A 19351-nucleotide genomic window follows, 5' to 3' on the forward strand; every position below is an offset into this window, starting at 1 on the left:
CCTTCCAAAGGCTGAGGAATGATTTACTGGATTGGATAGGCATCACGGCTCAGCCCTCCAGCTTTCCTCCTCTTGGAGCCAGCTTGCCCAGTGTTCTGACCTGCTGCCCGCACCCAAGGGGAAGGACTGCACTGCCTATGACCAGACAGACAACCACATCCAATGCTGGGTGAAGTGGCAGCAAGACCAATGCCGCTTTCTCGTATCTGCTCTAAAAGTGATACAGGTTACATGTTATCTCCAATTCTCGGATCCTGTAGCTACCTTTCGATTTATCCTGAATTTGGGAAGGGGAGTGAAAAAATAACCATTCCCTCCCGTACAAGTAATTCCACAGGAGAGGAATTAGTCTGGCATTAATTGGGTCTAGGAAACCAGGATACAGGGAGGAGGGGCACAGCTTTGGAATTGGCCCAGGACTAAATTTTGGCTATGAACTTGGCCACGGAACAATCACCCTGGGCTCAGCTTCCTCGTCTGAGATATACCACCGGTCAGGACTCTTGGTTGTAAAGGAAAGCTCCTTTGACTAAACTGAAAAGCAATTTATTAAAGGAGGCGAGGCAGTTTCCCTCTGTCCCAGCTCACCCCCCAATCTCGGAGAAGGCTGGAGAAAAGGCTTAGCGCTTTCCTGTCGGAACAAAGCCCACGCCCAACCACGGCCTGCCCCAGGTACCCAGAGTGACCACTAGCCCTGGCGCAGGCAGTACAGCGGGACCTCCGCAACGTGCTCCCCGTTCTCCGGCCGCGGCTCGCGAGCGGGTGCACGGCGAGCTCTGATCGGCAGAGCTGAAGCGACGTGATTTCCATCCACCACCACCCCCCACCACCCCCCCGCACGTCCTGCCGGGAAAGAACTTGGCTTCCGCCTTGGGGTCCGCAGCACGGGTGTATAACATTGAGAGTCCTCAAACAGAGGAGTAGTTGCAGAGACGGTAGGGGCCAAAGAGGAGGACTATCCCACACATTCCTTCTCCAGAGAGGCCAGGAGGATGAAAGAAGACAATGGCTCTGGACTTTAGAGAGCAACACTTTTATTATTCCCAGGTTCCGCCCGCTGCTGTTCCCTCCATGGCTCCCCATGTCCCCTAAGATCGTGCCCCTCCTCCCCAACCAAGGCACTCACCAGGGGAGGTGACAAAGGTGGCAGTGAAGGAGGTGGTGAAGGAGAAACAGCTTTACTGGAAGACCAGTGTGGACACGAGAAGGGGGAATGGAGTGAGGGTGCACGAGAGGTGGGGTCCAAGGAGCCAGTGCCTTTTTCAGCGCCCCTCCTGAGGGCTGAGAAGAGACGGGCTGACACGCCCCGGCACCATCAAGGCCCTGCTCTCCTTTGGGAGAGGGCCTCGTGGGTGACGGGGAGTCAGGAGGCCTGAGGTTCCCACAAAGAGAGGGAGAGAAGCCACCGGGTTTCACCGATCCATGCTGTCGTCCGTCGGGGTGGAGAAACAGGTCTGTAGCAACTTTTCGCAGAACTCCAGCTCCTCCTGGATTGGGGTGTGAAATTGGGAGCCCTGAGTGCAGAGGCCACCCCCTGCCTTCACCAGCTTTGCCCGCAGAAACGGCTCCTCTTCCCTCCCACCCACCACCCCAGAAGCTTCCTGTCTCACCCCACTGGTCTGTCCTCACATCAGCCCCCGCCAGCTTGTCCTAACTCCCATAAATGACCAACCTCGATTAATCCCTACTTAAAATCCCTTCCATGGATACAAACTCCAGAGACCAAGAAGGAAGCACTGATAGATTGGACCACATAAACATAAAAGGTATCTGCATAGCAGAAAGATGCCAGAAACAAAAGTGAAAGAAAAACAACAATTTGAGGTGAAAAATATTTGCAACTCATCACAAACATCTAACATACTTAATACTTCAAGAGCTTTAATGGGGGCTTCCCTGGTGACGCAGTGGTTAAGAATCTGCCTGCCAACGCAGGGGATACGGGTTCGAGCCCTGGTCCGGGAAGATCCCACATACCACGGAGCAACTAAGCCCGTGCACCACAACTACTGAGACTGCGCTCTAGAGCCCGTGAGCCACAACCACTGAAGCCCGCGTGCCACAGCTACTGAAGCCTGCACGCCTAGAGCCGGTGCTCTGCAACAAGAGAAGCCACCGCAATGAGGAGCCCGCGCACTGCAACGAAGAGTAGCCCCGGCTCGCCACAACTAGAGAAAGCCCGCAGGCAGCAACGAAGACCCAATGCAGCAATCAATCAATCAATCAAATTTTTTTAAAAATATAAAGCTTTAATGAATCAGTTGCAAAACCACCACCCATTAGATAAATGGGCAAAGGATATGAATGAGTAGTTCACAAAAAAAGGAAAAAGATGCCCAACTTCACTCACGGGAGAAATGCAAACATAAACTGGACTGGAATACTGCTTTTCACCAATAAGCTTGAAGAAAGGTCAAATGGCTTGAGGAAAAGCTTGAAGAAAGGTCAAATGTCTTGAGGCACCCTATCCTGGCCAGGATGTGGGAAAGTTGAGTACCCTCATGGCTGCAGTGTCGACTGGTTCAACTTCTATGGAGAACAACTTGGCAACAGCTAAGGACATGGCGCTTAAACCCTGTAACTTCATCTTTAACCTACCTTAACCCAGCCTTTCCCTTTCTAGAAATTGTTCTATAGACATACTCCTAAAGTTACATGTGTAAAAGGTTATTCTTTTAGCAGAGTTGATAGTAGTGAAAGAGTGGAAACAAACTCCAAGAGGATAGAGCCATAGGCACCGACAGGAAACACACTCGTGGATATGTTATGAAAGGGAATATGGCAAGGGCAGAATAGTGGTCAGAATAGGCTGAGTTTACACAAAATGAAGAGAGGAAGAGGAAAAGAATTGATATGTACATTTCCTTGTATGTGCACAGACTATCTTAGGAAGGCCACAGGAAGAACTGGGTGGATAGGAATAGGGGTAGGAGGGAGACTTTTCACTGTTTATCCTCTCATGCATCTTGAATTTTGAACCACATGACTGTGGGGCCTATTCAAAAAGTACCAATGTAATTTAATTTAACCCTACACAGGGCCCACAAAAATACCTACAAAAGAGGACTGGCTAAATCATGATGTAATCACTTCAGAGAATACTATGCAATTATAATATTGAATTACACTGAAATTAAAGCACACCTCTATTTACATATCTGGAAAGAGTTCTAAGACAGACACATAGGGGAGAAAGAAGGCCATGTGAAAACAGAGGCAGAAATCGGAGTGACGGATGTATCCATAAGCCAAGGAACGTCAAGGACTGCCAGCAACTACTAGAAGCCGGAAGAGGCAAGGAAAGATTCTTCCCTAGAACCTTCAGAGGGAGCACGGTCTTCCTGACACCTTGACTTCAGACTTCTGTTCCCCAGAACTGTGAAACAATACATTTCTGTGTTAAGCCACCCAGTGTGTGGTACTCTGTTACAGCAGCTCTAGGAAACAAATGCACCACCTTACCTAAAGTATCACAGCCCACCATTCTCTAACCCCTCACCGGTTTAATTTTTCCTCACTGTAGTTCTAACTTCCTCGTGTCATATTATACATGACAGTATATGTTAAATTATATAGATACGTATTACACGTGTGTGTATAGATAGATATGTATCTGTAAACATGTATTTGTGTGTGCGTTTGTCTACATTTTTATCTGTTACCCCATGAGCCCCATGAGAACCAAGGCTGTATCCCTTTGCTCCAAATCTCCAGTGCTCAGGTTGGTACCTGGCACATGGGTGACCTGCCCCTGATGGAAAAATGAAGGTTTCCACAGCTGTATACGTATGTAAAACTTCTCACATTGCACACTTTCAATATAGGTAAACTATACCTCAATAAAGCTGTTAAAATTTGTTTTGAAAACAAAAAACAAGGCATGTTGGCCGGTTCACACGAGGCTTCCCTCACCGGGCTGGTCTCACGGTCTGGTACCAAGATCTGGCACACCAGAGGCTCAGGGGACAAACACATGGATGCATCAGGCAAGGATGGCTAAAACCACAGGCCGGACGAGGGCCGGGGCTGCCCCTGCCCCCCACGGGCACAAATCTCCACGGGTTCCCGTGACGAGGTCAGGGGGCGAGCCCCTGGGGGCGGGCACTGTGCCTCTCCCAGTCACCCCCGCTCCTCACACCCAGTGCCCAGCACCCTTCTGTAAACACCTGATGGTGTCCACAGAGGAATGCTCTCAGCACAATGGAAGTCCCAAGAAGCTGGCACGTTTGCTGTGTCCAGCTTTGCTGAAGCACCAGCGTCTGGGCGGTACTATAACGGCTGGATAAATTACTTAAGTAAAGTTAACTAAATCACTTAATCCTTTAAATAATTAAATAACTACTGAATATGTAATTAGTTGTTCTTTATCACTTATTTGTTACTTATCTATTTAAATACCTGAGTTGTTACTTATCACTTTTACTCAATATCTATATAATTAATATCTAATGAGTTATCACTTATTTGTTACTTATCTATTTAACTATTTAGTGAGTTATTTATTGCTTGTTATTTATCACTTGTTACCCTTTATCTAATTAAATAGCTAATGAGTTGTTATTTATCACATATTAGTTACTTACCTATTTAATCAAATATTTAATTTGTTGCTATTTATCATTTACTTATTTATCAATCTAAAAATACTTAAATATTTGAATGATATGATGTAAACAACAATATTAAATAATTTGGATAATAATTAGATGAGTTTGGGGGAATTCCCTGGCGGTCCAGTGGTTAGGACTCAATGCTTCCACTGCAGGGGTTACAGGTTCTATCCCCACTTGGGGAACTAAGATCCCGCAAGCTGTGAGTCATGGCCAAAAAAAAAAAAAAAAAAAATTAAATGAATTCGTTAACTCTTTAACTCTCAAAACCCGGAGCTTCTGGTTCTCCTTGCAATCCCCCTGGTGTTAACACAGCACGAGTCACATGGGGTGGGGGGGGCAATAAATGTTTGCTGAATGGTGACTAGAGAAACACATGAATTGCAAAGAGGATGTAAACAAAAGCGTGGGCGAAGAGACCACAGAGACCCAGAAGGCAGGCACCAGGCTGGCCCCTCCCACAAAACGGCCGGGTCCCCTGGGCCAGCGCCCCCGCCCCCCCCCCATCAGCAGTACCTGGTACTCCTCGTGCTGCTGCAGCAGCTGGCACCGGTGCCGCAGAAGCTCCTCCAGGCCCAGCTCGGGCTCCCGGCACTCCCGCACACCCTGGGGGAAGTCCGTCACCAAGCTGCGGGGACAGGAGAGCAGCCCTTGGGACCTCGCTCTGCACAGCACCCCGAACCACGGGAGCCTCGGCAAGCTGCTCCCCCACACTGGGCCTCAGTTTCCCCACCTGCAACGTGGACTTGACTCCTGTCCCCGCCCCAGCCCAGGCACTTCGATGAGACTTGTACAAAACAGGGCACTCAGCACAGTGCCCGGCCTGCAGCCGACTCCACACGTGAGAGCTGCTGCCTGCTTGTCCAGCTGCTCCGTTCCATCGTGTTTTAAGACTCTAATCTGCTTGTACTTTGTGCGGGGGATGGGGGAGTATGAGTGTGAGAAAGACCCTCCCCCTCCTCCCCAGGCTCTGCGGCAGCCCCCAAAGGTGAGGAAACTGAGGCTCAGGGAGGGCCAGCGCCGTGGTTCCTGCTCCCCTCTGACCCTAAACCCTTCAGCCCCCACGGGGGGGGGCCGGTCCTTTTGGGCCCCAGCGCACCTGCACAGGGCTCCAAGCACGTGCTCATGGAAGGGGCTGTGTTCTGTCCGGACGAGGGCCACCAGCTGCTGGACCATGCCCATGGAGCACAGGGTCCCTGCAGAAGGGCCACGGGGTCAGAGGGGCAGTCCCTTCCCCTGTGTACTCCCCGCTAGGAACCATCCCAGCTCCCTGCCCTGGCCACCCCACCTTTGTGTTCAGGGTGGCCCACCAGCAGGTTCTGCAGCAGGAACGCCGACTTGACCTTGAGCTTTTGCACCTGCTGCTGCATGGCCCGCATCAACACAGAGAAGCCGTCCAGGCGGAGGAACTGCAGCAGCCCAGCCTCCTGCTCCCGGACCAGGCCTGGGGAGGGGGGAAGGCGGGGCCTTGAGGTAACAGTCACCACTGCCACCATTATCGTCCCCATTATCTCACCATCACCATCATCACCACCATCATTACTGTCATCACCCACCATCATCACCACCAATATCATCATCATTACCATCATCACCACTACCATCACCACCATCAACACCACACTCATCATCATCACCATCATCACCATGACCACAACCATCCCCAATAATCACCATCAGTATCATCACCATTCTCACCACTACCATCATCACCCACCACCATCACTACCATCACCACCATCATCACCAGTATCATCGTCCTTACCATCATTACCACTACCACCACCACCATAAACACCACAATCATTACCATCAAGACCATCACCCTCATCACCATCACCAATATCACCATCAGTATCATCACCTCACCGTCACCACCATCATCACCCACCACCATCACCATGATCATCACCACCCACCATCATCATCACCATCATCACCAATATATCATCATTACCATCATTACCACTACCATCACCACCATAAACACCACAATCATCACCATCAAGACCATCACCTTTATCACCATCATCATCACCAATATCGTCATCAGTATCATCACCATCCTCATCATCATCGATTTCTACGGGTCCGTGCTTCGCAAGCATTACCTTTAAGTATTTTTAATTTAGGGACTTCCCTGGTGGTACAGTGGTTAAGAATCCGTCTGCCAACGCAGGGGACATGGGTTCGAGCCCTGGTCCAGGAAGATCCCACATGCCACAGAGCAACTAAGCCCATGCACCACAACTACTGAGCCTGCGCTCTAGAGCCCGCAACACAACTACTGAGCCTGTGTGCCACAATTACTGAAGCCCGCGCGCCTAGAGCCCGTGCTCCACAACAAGAGAAGCCCGCGCACCGCGACGAAGAGTAGCCCCCGCTCGCCGCAACTAGAGAAAGCCCGCGTGCAGCAACGAAGACCCAAGGCAGCCAAAAATAAATAAATAAATATATATTTTTTTAAAAAAGAGCAGAGTACTTTAAAAAAATATATTTTTAATTGAGATATAATTCCACAGTCTGTACAATTTACCTTCTTAAAGTATACAATTCAATGGTTTTTAGTATATTCACAAGGTTGGCTTACCATAACTATCTAACTCCAGAATATTTTCATCACTCCCAAAAGAAGCCCCATACCAGTTAGCAGTCCCTCCCCCCAACTGGCAACCACTAATCCGCTTTCCACATCTATGAATTTGCCTCTTCTAGACATTTCATATAAATGGAATCAAACACTATGTGGTCTTCTGTGGTTGGCTTCTTTCACTCAGCATGTTTTCTAGGCTCGTCCAGGTTACAGCATGAATCAATATTTCATTCCTTTTAATGGTTGAATAGTATCCCATTGTATGAATAAGCCACGTTTTTTTTAATCCATCCATCCATTGATGGGAACATTATCTCTTTTTAATCCTCAAAACCACCCTAGGAGGTGAGTGCTCTAGGAATCCCATTTTACTGATGAGGAAACTAAGACCCAGAGAGCCAGACTACTTCGTGAGGGTGACAGGCACCCTGGAAGGCCTCCGAGTATGACAGAACCAGCCTGAGGGGTGCACCTCCAAGGAGGCGCCGACTTGGGCAGGGTCTAGGCCAGGATAGATGGGAGCCCCCAGAAACCCGTGGCCAGTAAATCCCTGACACGTGGCAAGTGCCACTGAGGACTGAGTTGTTAATCTCATTTGAGTTTAATTTATTTCAGTTTAGGGTAAAAAAGTGAAGCAGTGATACAGCATGTTCCCATTAAGCACAACTTCGTCCCCTCACTAGAACTACACTCCACACTGACCGCTAAAAATACAGCCTGAGGTGAGATGTGCTTTATATGTAGGATGTACACTGGGTTTCAAAGACGTAGAGTGAAAAAAAAAGATGTAAAATATCTCATTAATACTCCACATAATGATGGGCCGAAATGATAATAATTTGGATATATGGGGTTAGATAAAACATTACTCAATTTAAAAAATAAAAAAAAGGACAGGCAGATGGTGAGGGGAAGACGTGACAACCCTCCACGTCCGCTCTGCCTTCACGATGGATCCAGGAGCAACCACTTCCCTTCACTCCAGGGCCTCTCCACTGGCCACAGCTGACATGCGGGTACAGGCCATTCTGTGTCATGGGGGCCGCCCTGTGCACTGGAGGGTGCTGAGCGGCAGCCCTGGCCTGAGCCCACTAGATGCCAGCGGCCTGGAGATGCATCTCCCTGGGGGCACCCCCACCCACCTCCTCCGCAGCTCTCACACACTCCTCCACCTGACCTTCTCTTGGTCTGCGGCCAGAGGGTGAACCTCTGTGAGCCTCCATGCACCGGGCCGCAGGAGCAGTCAGGAGACCGGCCAAGCAAAGGGCTCGTAGCACCAGGGCTGGCCTGTCCTAACCACTTTCCAAAAGGTAGCTGCCACACGATGGCATACCCTGCAGCCAAGCCCACCCCCCAAATAAGAAGACAGATGCCACGGAATTGTACACTTGGAAATAGTTATGTGCATTTTACATCAATTTTTAAAAATATAAAAGGCCTCGGGCATCCCTGGTGGCGCAGTGGTTAAGAATCCGCCTGCCAATGCAGGAGACACGGGTTCGCGCTCTGGTCCGGGAAGATCCCACATGCTGCGGAGCAACTAAGTCCGTGCGCCACAGCTACTGAGCCTGCACTCTAGAGCCTGCGAGCCACGTCTACTGAAGCCTGAGCGCCTAGAGCCTGTGCTCTGCCACAAGAGAGGCCACCACAATGAGAAGTCTGCGCACCGCAAGGAAGAGTAGCCCCCGCTCGCTGCAACTAGAGAAAGCCCGTGCACAGCAACAAAGACCCAACGCAGCCAAAAATAAAAATAAATAAAATAAATAAATAAAAATAAAAGGCCTCAGCCATAAGAAAAAAATGAAATTTTGTCATTTGCAACAACATGGATGGACTTGGAGGTATTACACTCAGTGAAATAAGTCAGAGAGAGAAAGACAAATATGGTATGTTATCACTACCTGGTATAGTGGTATGTTATCACTTATATGTGGAATCTAAAAAATAAAACAAACTACTGAGGGACTTCCCTGGTGGTGCAGTGGTTAAGACTCCACGCTCCCCATTCAGGGGGCCCAGGTTCGATCCCTGGTCAGGGAACTAGATCCCACACGCATGCTGCAACTAAGAGTTCGCATGCCACAACTAAGAAGGCTGCCTGCCACAACTAAGACCCGGCACAACCAACCAAATAAATAAATAAATAAAATATTTTTTAAAAAATAAAATAAAACAAACTATTGAATATAATAAAAAAGAAGCAGACTCACAGATGTAGAGAACAAACTAGTGGTTACCAGTGATGAGAGGGAAGCGGGGAGGGACAAGACAGGGGTGGGTTTTAAGAGGTACCAAATAAGAGGAAAAAAAAAAAAAGATAAAGGGCATTGAATTGATAGTTCCTGTAGCTCCTACCTGGCATCCTGGATTGCATTCTCTGGGAGAAGCTGACTGCCCAGCTTGAGCTGTGATGACACTCAAGCAGCCCCGGAGAGGACCCCGCCCATGACAAGGAGTGATCGGGGCCCCAAATGTCAACAGTGCCAAGACTGAGAGCCCTGAGGGGCCTAAAAGCACTCAAGCTGGGCCTCGTCCCGTGTTGTGAGGCTCTGGCTCTCTGACCAGCGGCAGGTGTGGCAAGCTCACCGCTCTGTTCCCAGCACCCGGCAGAGCCCCAGCAGGTACTGGGGATAAACGAACACACAAGGCCCCTCTCTCTCTGCCCCAAAGCAGATCCGGAAGCTGGCACCAGCCCTAGGGACCCGAGCCCCTCCCCGGCAGCCCCCGGGACACTCACAGGAGATGGCGAAGAGGGCCTTGACGCGCACAGCATCGCAGGGGTCCCGATCCAGCAGGCGCAGCAGCTTGCGCAGTGCGCCAAGGCCCAGCACCTGCTCCTGGATGGCTGCCACGTTCTGGCTGCACGTGCCGATGAGCTGCGCCGCCCGCCACCGCAGCCCTGCAGGCCCCGCCTCGAGGTAGCGGCCCACCAGCAGGTGCATGCCGGACAGCTGGCAGAAGTCTGTGTGGAGAGAGGGGAGCAGACAGGCCAGGTGCGATGAGCTGAGCTGTGTCCCCACAGATTTACATTGAAGCCCTAACCCCCAAGGCCTCAAAATATGTCTCTATCTGGAGACAGGGCTTTAAAGAGGTGACTAAAGTGAAACGGTGTCATGGGATGGGGCCCTAATCCAATATGACTGGGGCCCTTATAAAAAAGAGGAGATTAGGACACAGACATGCACAGAGGGATGACCACATGAGGACAGAGCAAGAAGGCCCCCATATACAAGCCAAGGACAGGGGCCTCAGAAGAAATCAACCCTCGGACTTCGAGCCTCCAGAACTGTGAGAGAAGAGCCTTCTGTTGTTTAAGTCCCCAGTCTGTGGTGCTTTGTTACGGCAGCCCAACTGGACAAATACACCAGGTGAGGCTGAGGGGAGCCTGCCCCCAAGGGCAGGCTTTCCCCAAGCACCCAACTGGGGGTCTGTCCAAGGCCAGTGTGTCTCAACAATGTCAGCATTTGGAGGGTCAGGGTCCCAGGCTCCAGTCCACTAAATGCCAGTTCTGACCCCCAGTCCTTGTGACAATCAGAACATCCCCTGTGGGAGAACACACCACACCAGACCTCCGCAAACTATAGCCTACCACCTGTTTCCTGTATTGGTGAGCTTGGTGGTTCTTCAAAAAGTTAAATACAGAGTTACCCTGTGACAACTCTTACATATATATCGAAAAGCATCGAAAGCAGAAACTTGAACACATGCTTGTACCCCAGTGTTCACAGCAGCATTATTTACTATAACCAAAGGGGGAAGTGACCCAAATGCCCGTCAACTGATGAACGAATAAACAACATGTAGCCCATCCACACACTGGCGCCTCAGTCAGCCACAAAAAGTAATAAAGTTCTGATACAGCTACGACATGGAAGAACCTTGAAAACATCACCTTCAGTGAAGGAAGCCAGTCACAAAAGGTGACATATTCTACTATTCCATGTACCTAAAATGTCCAGAACAGACAAATCCACACCATCAACGACCACACCACACCCCTCCAAGTGGAAGTGACCACTCATCCTTCTATTGGCTTCTCGGCATTCAGCATAAAACCCACAGCACCAGCCTTGGCCCGTGAGCCCCGTATGCCCAGCGTCACTTCCTAGACCTCGCCCCTCACTCACTCTGCTCTGCTGGCTTCACTGCTGTTCCCACACAGGCCAGGCAGGTTCCCACCTCAGGGCCTTTGCACTGGTCATTCCCTCTACCTGGAATGCTTTTTCCAGAGCTAATCCCATGACTCACGCCCTCAATTCAGGTCTCTGATCAAATGCCACTCCTCGGGGAGGCCTTCTCTGACTACCCCATCCAGGACCACCTCCTGTCTCTTACTCTAGGGAGTGGCAATGGACTCCCAGCAGACTAGGGTGACATGGTCAGTCTCAGAGAGCATCAGGGAGGTGGTGGACTGAACCTGGCGCCATCACTGCTCCTGATGGCAAGCAGACCAAGCAGGGAGGGACAGGGCAGTCTCACCTGGGGCCTGAGTCAGAGCCGGAATGGAGGGGTGAGGCTGGGAGGCTGGGAGGAGGCTGGTTGTGTGGTCCCTGAGACAAAGGACAAGGGCTGGGCTGCAGCAGGACCCAGGGCTTAGGAGGAGGAGGCAAGAGACAGAAGGGAGACCAGAAGGCAGAAGGGACAGGACCCTGGAGGCTGGGGGCAGGCTGGAGCGGGCCTGGCTGTACCTGCGGCGTTGTCCATGTTCTCGCACAGGTCGGCCAGCAGCTCCAGGGCCCCCTCGCGCTCTTGCTGGTCAGCAGCCAGTTCAGCCTCACCAGCTGAGGGGGTTGTGGGCTGGGACAGCACTCGGAGGCAGTTCTTCATCTGCTCCACCTCTTCCCGCTGGCCCCGGAAGGCAGCCGACATGGCCTCCTGCAGCCACTGGCGCCTCTGGGGGTTGAGGCGGAGCGGGAGGGTGGGGGAAAGAAGCAAACCTCATCAATAATCAACTCAGGAACAACAGTCATTAATAATAACAGCCAACATCTGAGAGCTGAGTGTCCTTCAGTCAGCACGCACCTACCGGGCACCTTCTCTACTCACAGACTCGTTTCTAGACGCTAGATCTATGGAGAGACTGGCTGTGGGGCGTGAGAGGAAAAAGAGGGGTCAGAGACACCTAGGTTTTTGTCCTGAACAACTAGAAGGAGATGGGGAAGACTGCAAGAGAAGCAGCAGTGGAGTGAGAGGAGTAGAGATTAGAGCTTTTTTTTTTTTTTTTTTTTTTGCGGTATGCGGGCCTCTCACTGTTGTGGCCTCTCCCGTTGCGGAGCACAGGCTCCGGACACGCCGGCTCAGCGGCCATGTCTCACGGGCCCAGCTGCTCCGCGGCATGTGGGATCTTCCTGGACCGGGGCACAAACTTCTGCCCCCCGCATCAGCAGGCGGACTCTCAACCACTGCGCCACCAGGGAAGCCCTAGAGCTCATTTTTGAACTTGTTAAGTTTGAGGGATCCATGACACACCCAAGGCCAGATATTGAGTACGCTGCCTGAAGTTCAGGGAGGAGGTCCAGCCTTGATCTCAACCTCGAGGATTTCTCAACCTCGACTCTGCTGACACTTTGAGCTGGATTGTTCTGCCGTGGGGGTCGTCCTGTGCACTGTAGGGTATTGAGCAGTATCCCTGGCCTCCACCCACCAGATGCTAACAGCACTGCCCCCACCTCCCACTCCCCCAACCCCACCATGGTTAAAACTGCCCCCCCAGGAGAGCACCACTGGCCTAGAGATATAAATTTAAGAATAATCAGGGCTTCCCTGGTGGCGCAGTGGTTGAGAGTCCGCCTGCCGATGCAGGGGACATGGGTTCTTGCCCCGGTCTGGGAAGATCCCACATGCCGCGGAGTGGATCACACAGGAAGTGAGGGTAGAAGAGAGAGTCCTGGTGTGCTCCATGGTTAAGAGGCTGGGGAATGAGGATGAACCAACAGAGGAGATGGGGAAGAAGAGCCAGTGAGTGGGATGAAAAGCAGAAAAGCATGTTGTTCCAGATGCCAAATGAAGAAAGAACTCAAGGGGAGGGGGTAGTAATCAAATGCTACTAGTAAGTCAAATAAGATAAGCGCTGAAAACTGGCCGCTGTTTTTTTGGTTTTTGGCCAGGCTCCATGGTCACTGTCCTGGATAAATTTGGGCAAGATGTTAATCTTTCTGTGCCTGTTGCCTACCTCATGGTCCCAGAGGTTCAATGACATCATGGATGTAACCGAATTAGCACCATATTTTGTATACTGTAATTGTCATCGCCAACTAAACATCATGTATAACAAATATTGCTATTAATCTCCGAAACAACCTTCCATGGTTAAGGATTACTGTTATTCCCACTTCACAGATGAGAAAATGGTGGCACGGAAAAGTGCGACTTGCCCAAGGTCACATAGTCAGCCATCCACAAAGCCTTAAGTCAAATCTAAGCGGTCTGTCCACAGAGCCTGTGTTCTTAATGATAATATCCTGCTGCCTTCAGGAGCACGACCTATGTGCCAGGTTCTGTGTTGAGCCCTACTTCAACTGGAACCTCAGAACTACCCTGTGAAGTACCACTGTTATTCTTATCATCAACATCAACTTGCAACTAAAGAACTCGACGCTCAGAAACATGAAGTGATATACCCAAGGTCACACAGCTGTATGATGCTGAATCCACGACTGTCTGGCTCTGGAGAGCCCTTGCTTTTTCTTTTTAGCATAAGACTCTCTGTCTCCCAGCACAGTGCAGGGATCCAGGGATCTGACCTTCAGTCTACAATAACCCTATCGAGCACAAATACAGTCTACTATGCCTTCACAGCGGGACTCCCGCCCCTCCCCAGATATCTGTCCCCACGTCCCTCACCCCAGCTTCTCGGGTCCCCACCCTTTACCTCCTCACTCATGGGTTCTGGAGGGAGGTCTGGCTCTTCAGAGCCCGCCGTGATGGCCATCTGCAGCAGACCCTGGAGGTTTCGCGGTGGCGGGGGATTGTCGGAGCCGCCCGCGGAGGAGCCGCTGCCCCCTGACGAGCAACCCTGGGAGGCTGGGGGCAGCGCCAGGGGAAGGCGACTGCTCCCGGAGTCTTGGTTCGCCATGGGCTGTTTGCAAAGAAGGGAAGAATGTGTTGGGGTAGGGTATGGTCCCCGCTGAGGTAGCTCTGGCGTCCTGGCGGGTCGATTCCTGGGGGTCTGCTGATAAGGTGGCGTTTTAGGGAAGCTCCGCGGCCCCGCATGACCCCAAACCACTCTGCCCACACCCCCTTTAACCACAGCCCTCTTTTCTTCTCTCATACCAACAGGACCCTTCCCCGAAGTCACAAGTCCCTCCTTCCTCCCTAGCAACGGGCCCCACCTACTCTCCCTAGCAACCCCCTCCTCCATTTCCACTGCAGTCCTTCCCGTCTCTTAGCAACCCCACTGCCCAGCCTTCAGAGCAACAAGCCCTCCCTGTGGTCTTCTTAGCAAGTCTCCTCCCTCCTCTCCGAAGAGGGGAGCCTGAGCGGGGCGGACCTCACCTTCCCGGGCCTCGTGTCGCCGCCGCTACTAAAGGCAAACCCGCCCGCACCTGACTCTGCTGGGCGCCGCCATATTGACCGGAAATACTCACGGTCTCGCCCGGAATTTCCCCGCGCAGCCACCCAACTAAGGGCCGTACCTGGGCGTGAGGCTACTTCTCCCGGTTCTTAAGTCCTTCCCACCTGGCGGGATACTTCGCTCGGCCTGGCCCCTCACCTAGGCCACGCCCCCGCGCTCACGCTCTGGTGTAAGCCCCGCCCCCTGCCCGGATCCCGCCCCTAATGAGCCCCTCCTCCTCATTGCAAGCTCCACCCTGCCCTAGTGTAGGCCCCGCTCCCCGGTCTGGCTCCGCCTTGGTTAGACCCCTTCCACACCCACGCACCCTGTCCCAGTTCTAAACTCTGCCCCTCGCCGCCACTTAAGGCTCCGCCCCTGTTCTAGGCCTTTCGCCCTCTCCCAGCTAAACCCCGCCCCCGTGCCCGTGCACCCGCCGCACCCCGTTAAGCCCCGCCCTCTTTCTGGCCCCGCCCCACCCCGTGGTTGCCTGTAGCGAGGGTCCCCTCACCCTCGGGGCGTTTTCCCCTGCACCTGGGCCCCGATTCCGTCCTTTACTAGAGCCCTGGGTTCTCAACACTAATACCTGACCCAGGCAGAGTTTGGCCTGTCCCACCGCCTTCTTGGCCTCAATTTCCCCTTTCGTCATAGGAGGCTGCCCGTTACCCCCACCTGCAGCACTTGTGCGGACCTCTCTTATCCTCCAGCGTCTCCCTCGTGGAATCTTCCCTGAGTCCTGCCAGGTGCAAAGGAGGTGATTCTTGAAGCCTGGAAGTAAAATGCGCAGGCAAGGTGGTTTAGGCGGCTCGAGGCCTCCCTGCACCAGATTTGGGGCTCAGGTCCGGGAATGTGCCTGGTCTTTGGAGATGTTTGCTTTGGGCTGGGCTTAGAGAAATCCTAGTTCTCTCTTCCATAAGAGGCCCTCCCACTCCAGGAAAAGGTTGTACTCAACTTTGGTGGAGCCCACAAGTCGCAGATATATTGAGCACACTGCTCGGTCTGGGATGTGCCAGGTGATCTTTTGGACAGAGATGGGAAGACTAAACATATAAGCCGTGTGTGTGTGTGTGTGTGTGTGTGTGTGTGTGTGTAGCACTGAGGAGGATAGCTATCAGACAGGCGTCTGGGCCCCTGGGTACCCTATTATATCCATTTCCTGTCTCTGCTGTTAACAAATTACCAAAAACTTAAAACAACACAGATTTATAACCTTACAGTTCAGAAGCCCGGAATGGGTCTCACTGAGTTAAAATAGTTAAACTCAAGGTGTCAGCACGGTTGTGTTTCTTCTGGAGGCTCCAGGGGAGAATCTGTTTCCTGGCCTTTTCCAGCATCTAGAGGCTGCCCACTTTCTTTGGATTGTGGCTGCATCATTTTGGCTACTGTTTCTTTCCGTATCCCATCTCCTCCTCTGACTCTGATCCTCATGCCTCTCCCTCATAAGAACTCTTGTGATTACATTTAGGGCCCACCCAAATGACCAGGACAACCTCCCCACCTAAGATTTTCAGTTCAATCACATCTGCAAAGTCCATTTTGCCATGTAGGTGACATATTCACAGGTTCTGAGAATTAGGATGTGGACATCTTTGGGGGCCCGTTGTTCAGCCTAATATACCTATGTACACGTATGTACAAGTCCATCTATCTGTAATACTGTTTACATATATTATTATACATATTGCCATATAATATATACATACATATAACACGTAACTGTATATAACATTACAAATATGAACATATGTTTAATATAATGGTAGCCTAGATGAAAATTCCTCAGGTACCCTCTAAAAGACATAGCTTTGGGCTTCCCTGGTGGCGCAGTGGTTGAGAGTCCGCCTGCTAATGCAGGGGACATGGGTTCGTGCCCCGGTCCGGGAAGATCCCACATGCCGCAGAGTGGCTGGGCCCGTGAGCCATGGCCGCTGAGCCTGCACGTCCGGAGCCTGTGCCCCGCAACGGGAGAGGCCACAACAGTGAGAGGCCCGCGTACCGCAAAAAAAAAAAAAAAAAGACATAGCTTTTACAATGATCTGTAAGAAGGATGATCATATAATTTTCCATCCACAGCAAGACACTTGAGAGTGAAGACGGACCCTATTAATAATTACAGAATAACAGACATAAACCAGGACATGTGGTCACCCTCCTTTTTTTTGTGTGTGTGGCCACGCGGCTTACAGGATCTTAGTTCCCTGACCAGGGATCGAACCCAGTCCCCAGCAGTGAAAGTGCCGAGTTCTAACCACTGAACCACCAGGGAATTCCCTGGTCACCCTGCATCTAAGGTTCTATTTGATCTGCTTCCTCACCTCATTTCCTCTCACTGTTCCCCTCCAGCTACACTGGCTCCTTCAATCTTCCCATAACACACCGGGCACACTCCTGCCACAGGGCCTTTGCACTGCTGTTTCCTCTGCCTGGAAGGCTCCTGGCACTTTATCTACATGGCTCTGACCCTCATTTTTCTTCAGTGTCCCTTCACTGAGGAGGCCTTTCTTGGCACGGTAGGGAAAACCATATAAAGGGACTTCCCTGGTGGTCTGGTGGGTAAGACTCCATGCTCCCAATGCAGGGGGCCCAGGTTCAATCCCTGGTCGGGAAACAAGATTCTGCATGCATGCTGCAACTGAGCCCGCATGCATGCCAGAACTAAGAGTCCACATGCCGCAACAAAGATCCCGCGTGCCGCAACTAAGACCCAGCACAACCTAAATAAATAAATAAATATTTTTTAAAAAAAATCATACAGAAAATTACTCAACAAACATTTCCTGTCCCCATTCCCTCCTTTGGTTTCCACTTCATCACTGATCACGACTCTGTAACATACCATATATTTTGTGCTTTTATTGTTTTGTTTTGTTTTTTGGCTGTGAGGCTTGTGGGATCCTACTTCCCCTAACAGGGATCGAACCTGTGCCCCCTGCAGTGGAAGCACGGAGTCCTAACCACTGGACCACCGGGGACTTCTCAATACACCATATATTTTGATTATCTTGTTTATCTCTGGTCTCATCCACTGCAGTGAGAGCTCCATAGGACAGGGATCTTTGTTGATTTGGTTCCCTGCTGTACCCTCAACACTGGGAACAGTATCTGGCTTAGATTTGGCACTGAGTATAGATTCACGGAATGAAAGTGGTTGACTAGGAGACTTAAGGTTCATGGGTACACTCTATAGGTGATTTGGAAATTAAATGGGTGCCTAACACCTTTGGGTGTCTGATACAGGGGAATCCCGGATCACGTGGCAATCTAGCTGTGCACAGGTCCATGGATGAGCTATAGTGGGACATATGATTATACTGGAGCCCACATGAAGATCTACGGGATCCAATGGTGGGCACAGAGAATAGACAGGGGCCTAAAAAAAACACAGGGACCTCAAGGGGTTCTGGAAGTTTCTCTGTAGGAGGATCGTGGATCCTAAATGGAGGTATGGATCCAAGATGATCCAAAACCCGGCACCCTGGGCTGTGGGTGGATACAGGGTCCTGATGCTAGTGGGGAACGGAGGCCTGGGTGGACAGCTTGGGGGTCTGGGGGAACAGAGATGAGCCTTGGATCAGCAATTCCCCAAATGCTTTCCCTCTCTCTGCTTCTGTCTCCCTTTTTCTCTGCCCGTCCAATCTGTCCCATATCCCCCCAGCATCTAGCCCTTCACCTGTATGTATCCTCCATCTTTTGTGGTCCCCAACTCTATCTCTCTTTGTCAGTCTCTCTTTCTACATCTCTCTGTCTCTCTCCAGTTCTCCCTCCACCTGTCTCTCTGTTTTGTTCCTCCCCCCTGGTCCCTTTCCATCTCTCTCTCCCACTTTTCTCCTGTTCTCTGACCCTCCATCCTTCCCCTGCCATCTTCCCCTGCGCCTTACCTTTACATCTTGCCCCTCTCTGCCCCCATCCCTCTATTTTTGTTAATTTCTCTCCCCCATCTCTCTGTGTCTCCACTGCTGTCTCTCTGTGGTCTCCCCTCCATTACTCTGGGTCTCTCCCCATCTCTGGCTCTGTTTTCTCTGTTCATCTCTCTTCCCATCTGTCTCTCCATATCTCTGTGCCTCTATCCCCCACCCCCTACTCCCTGTCTCTCCAACTCTTTCCCTTCATCTCGGTCTCTCTCCATTTCTATCTCTGGTTTCCTCCATCTCTGTCTCTCCCCATCACCTTCTCTCCTTTTCTCCATCTCCCTGTCTCTCTGACCACCCCCCATCTCTCCTGTCTCTGCCTGTCTCTGGCTGCCTGCGTGTTCCCCCATCTCCCTCTCTTGTCCCATCCCTGTTTCTGGTGGTCTCCATCTCCCTTGCCATCTGTCTCTTTCCCTGACTCCTGTCAGACTTCATCTCCCTTTGTGTGGCTCCACCTCAGCCCCTGCCTGTTTGCTCCGCATCTCCGTCCCTCCATCGTCTCTCCTGCATCCCTCCATCCCTCCCAGCATCCTCCCACTTCCTCTCCATCCCTCCAGCTCCCAGGCCCGCCCCCTGCCCCCGCTCCTCCCTCCCCCCTCCGAAAGGGTTAACTTTGGGGAAGGGCCCGGAGTCCCCGGATGGTGATGTCAGCGTGCGGGAGAGAAAGGACGAGGTGGCGGGGGGGAGGCGG

General features: G+C 51.6%; 1 protein-coding gene across 4 annotated transcripts; it reads right to left on the bottom strand.

The window, feature by feature from the left end:
- Positions 1 to 1274: 1274 nt before the first annotated feature.
- On the bottom strand, positions 1275 to 15104 carry HSPBP1 (HSPA (Hsp70) binding protein 1). Of its 4 annotated transcripts, none has more exons than XM_082862535.1 (8): positions 15081 to 15104; positions 14075 to 14281; positions 11892 to 12096; positions 9941 to 10165; positions 5899 to 6054; positions 5710 to 5806; positions 5127 to 5238; positions 1275 to 1487 (listed from the first exon to the last, which is right to left on the bottom strand). In XM_082862535.1, the coding sequence occupies exons 2-8, from the start codon at positions 14276 to 14278 to the stop codon at positions 1413 to 1415; spliced, it is 1074 nt and encodes a 357-aa protein (XP_082718661.1). In that variant the 5' UTR covers positions 14279 to 14281; positions 15081 to 15104; the 3' UTR covers positions 1275 to 1412. The 4 variants fall into 4 exon arrangements, with proteins under 4 accessions (XP_082718661.1, XP_082718660.1, XP_082718662.1 ...); XM_082862534.1 differs by lacking the exon at positions 15081 to 15104 and adding an exon at positions 14838 to 14870; XM_082862536.1 differs by lacking the exon at positions 15081 to 15104 and adding an exon at positions 14790 to 14808.
- Positions 15105 to 19351: the final 4247 nt, after the last annotated feature.

This window comes from Leucopleurus acutus (assembly GCF_964270905.1).
Source record: "Leucopleurus acutus genome assembly, chromosome: 20".
Classification (NCBI taxonomy): Eukaryota; Metazoa; Chordata; class Mammalia; order Artiodactyla; family Delphinidae; genus Leucopleurus; species Leucopleurus acutus.

Coding starts and splice junctions, on each gene's coding strand:
- HSPBP1 (XM_082862535.1), bottom strand. CDS start 14,278: ATGGCGAACCAAGACTCCGGGAGCAGTCGCCTTCCCCTGGCGCTGCCC. Junction 6,055..9,940: donor GGCCCTCTTCGCCATCTCCT/GTGAGTGTCCCG, acceptor CCCCCTCCCCAG/GCCTGGTCCGGGAGCAGGAG. Junction 1,488..5,126: donor AGCAGCACGAGGAGTACCAG/GTACTGCTGATG, acceptor ACCCCAATCCAG/GAGGAGCTGGAGTTCTGCGA.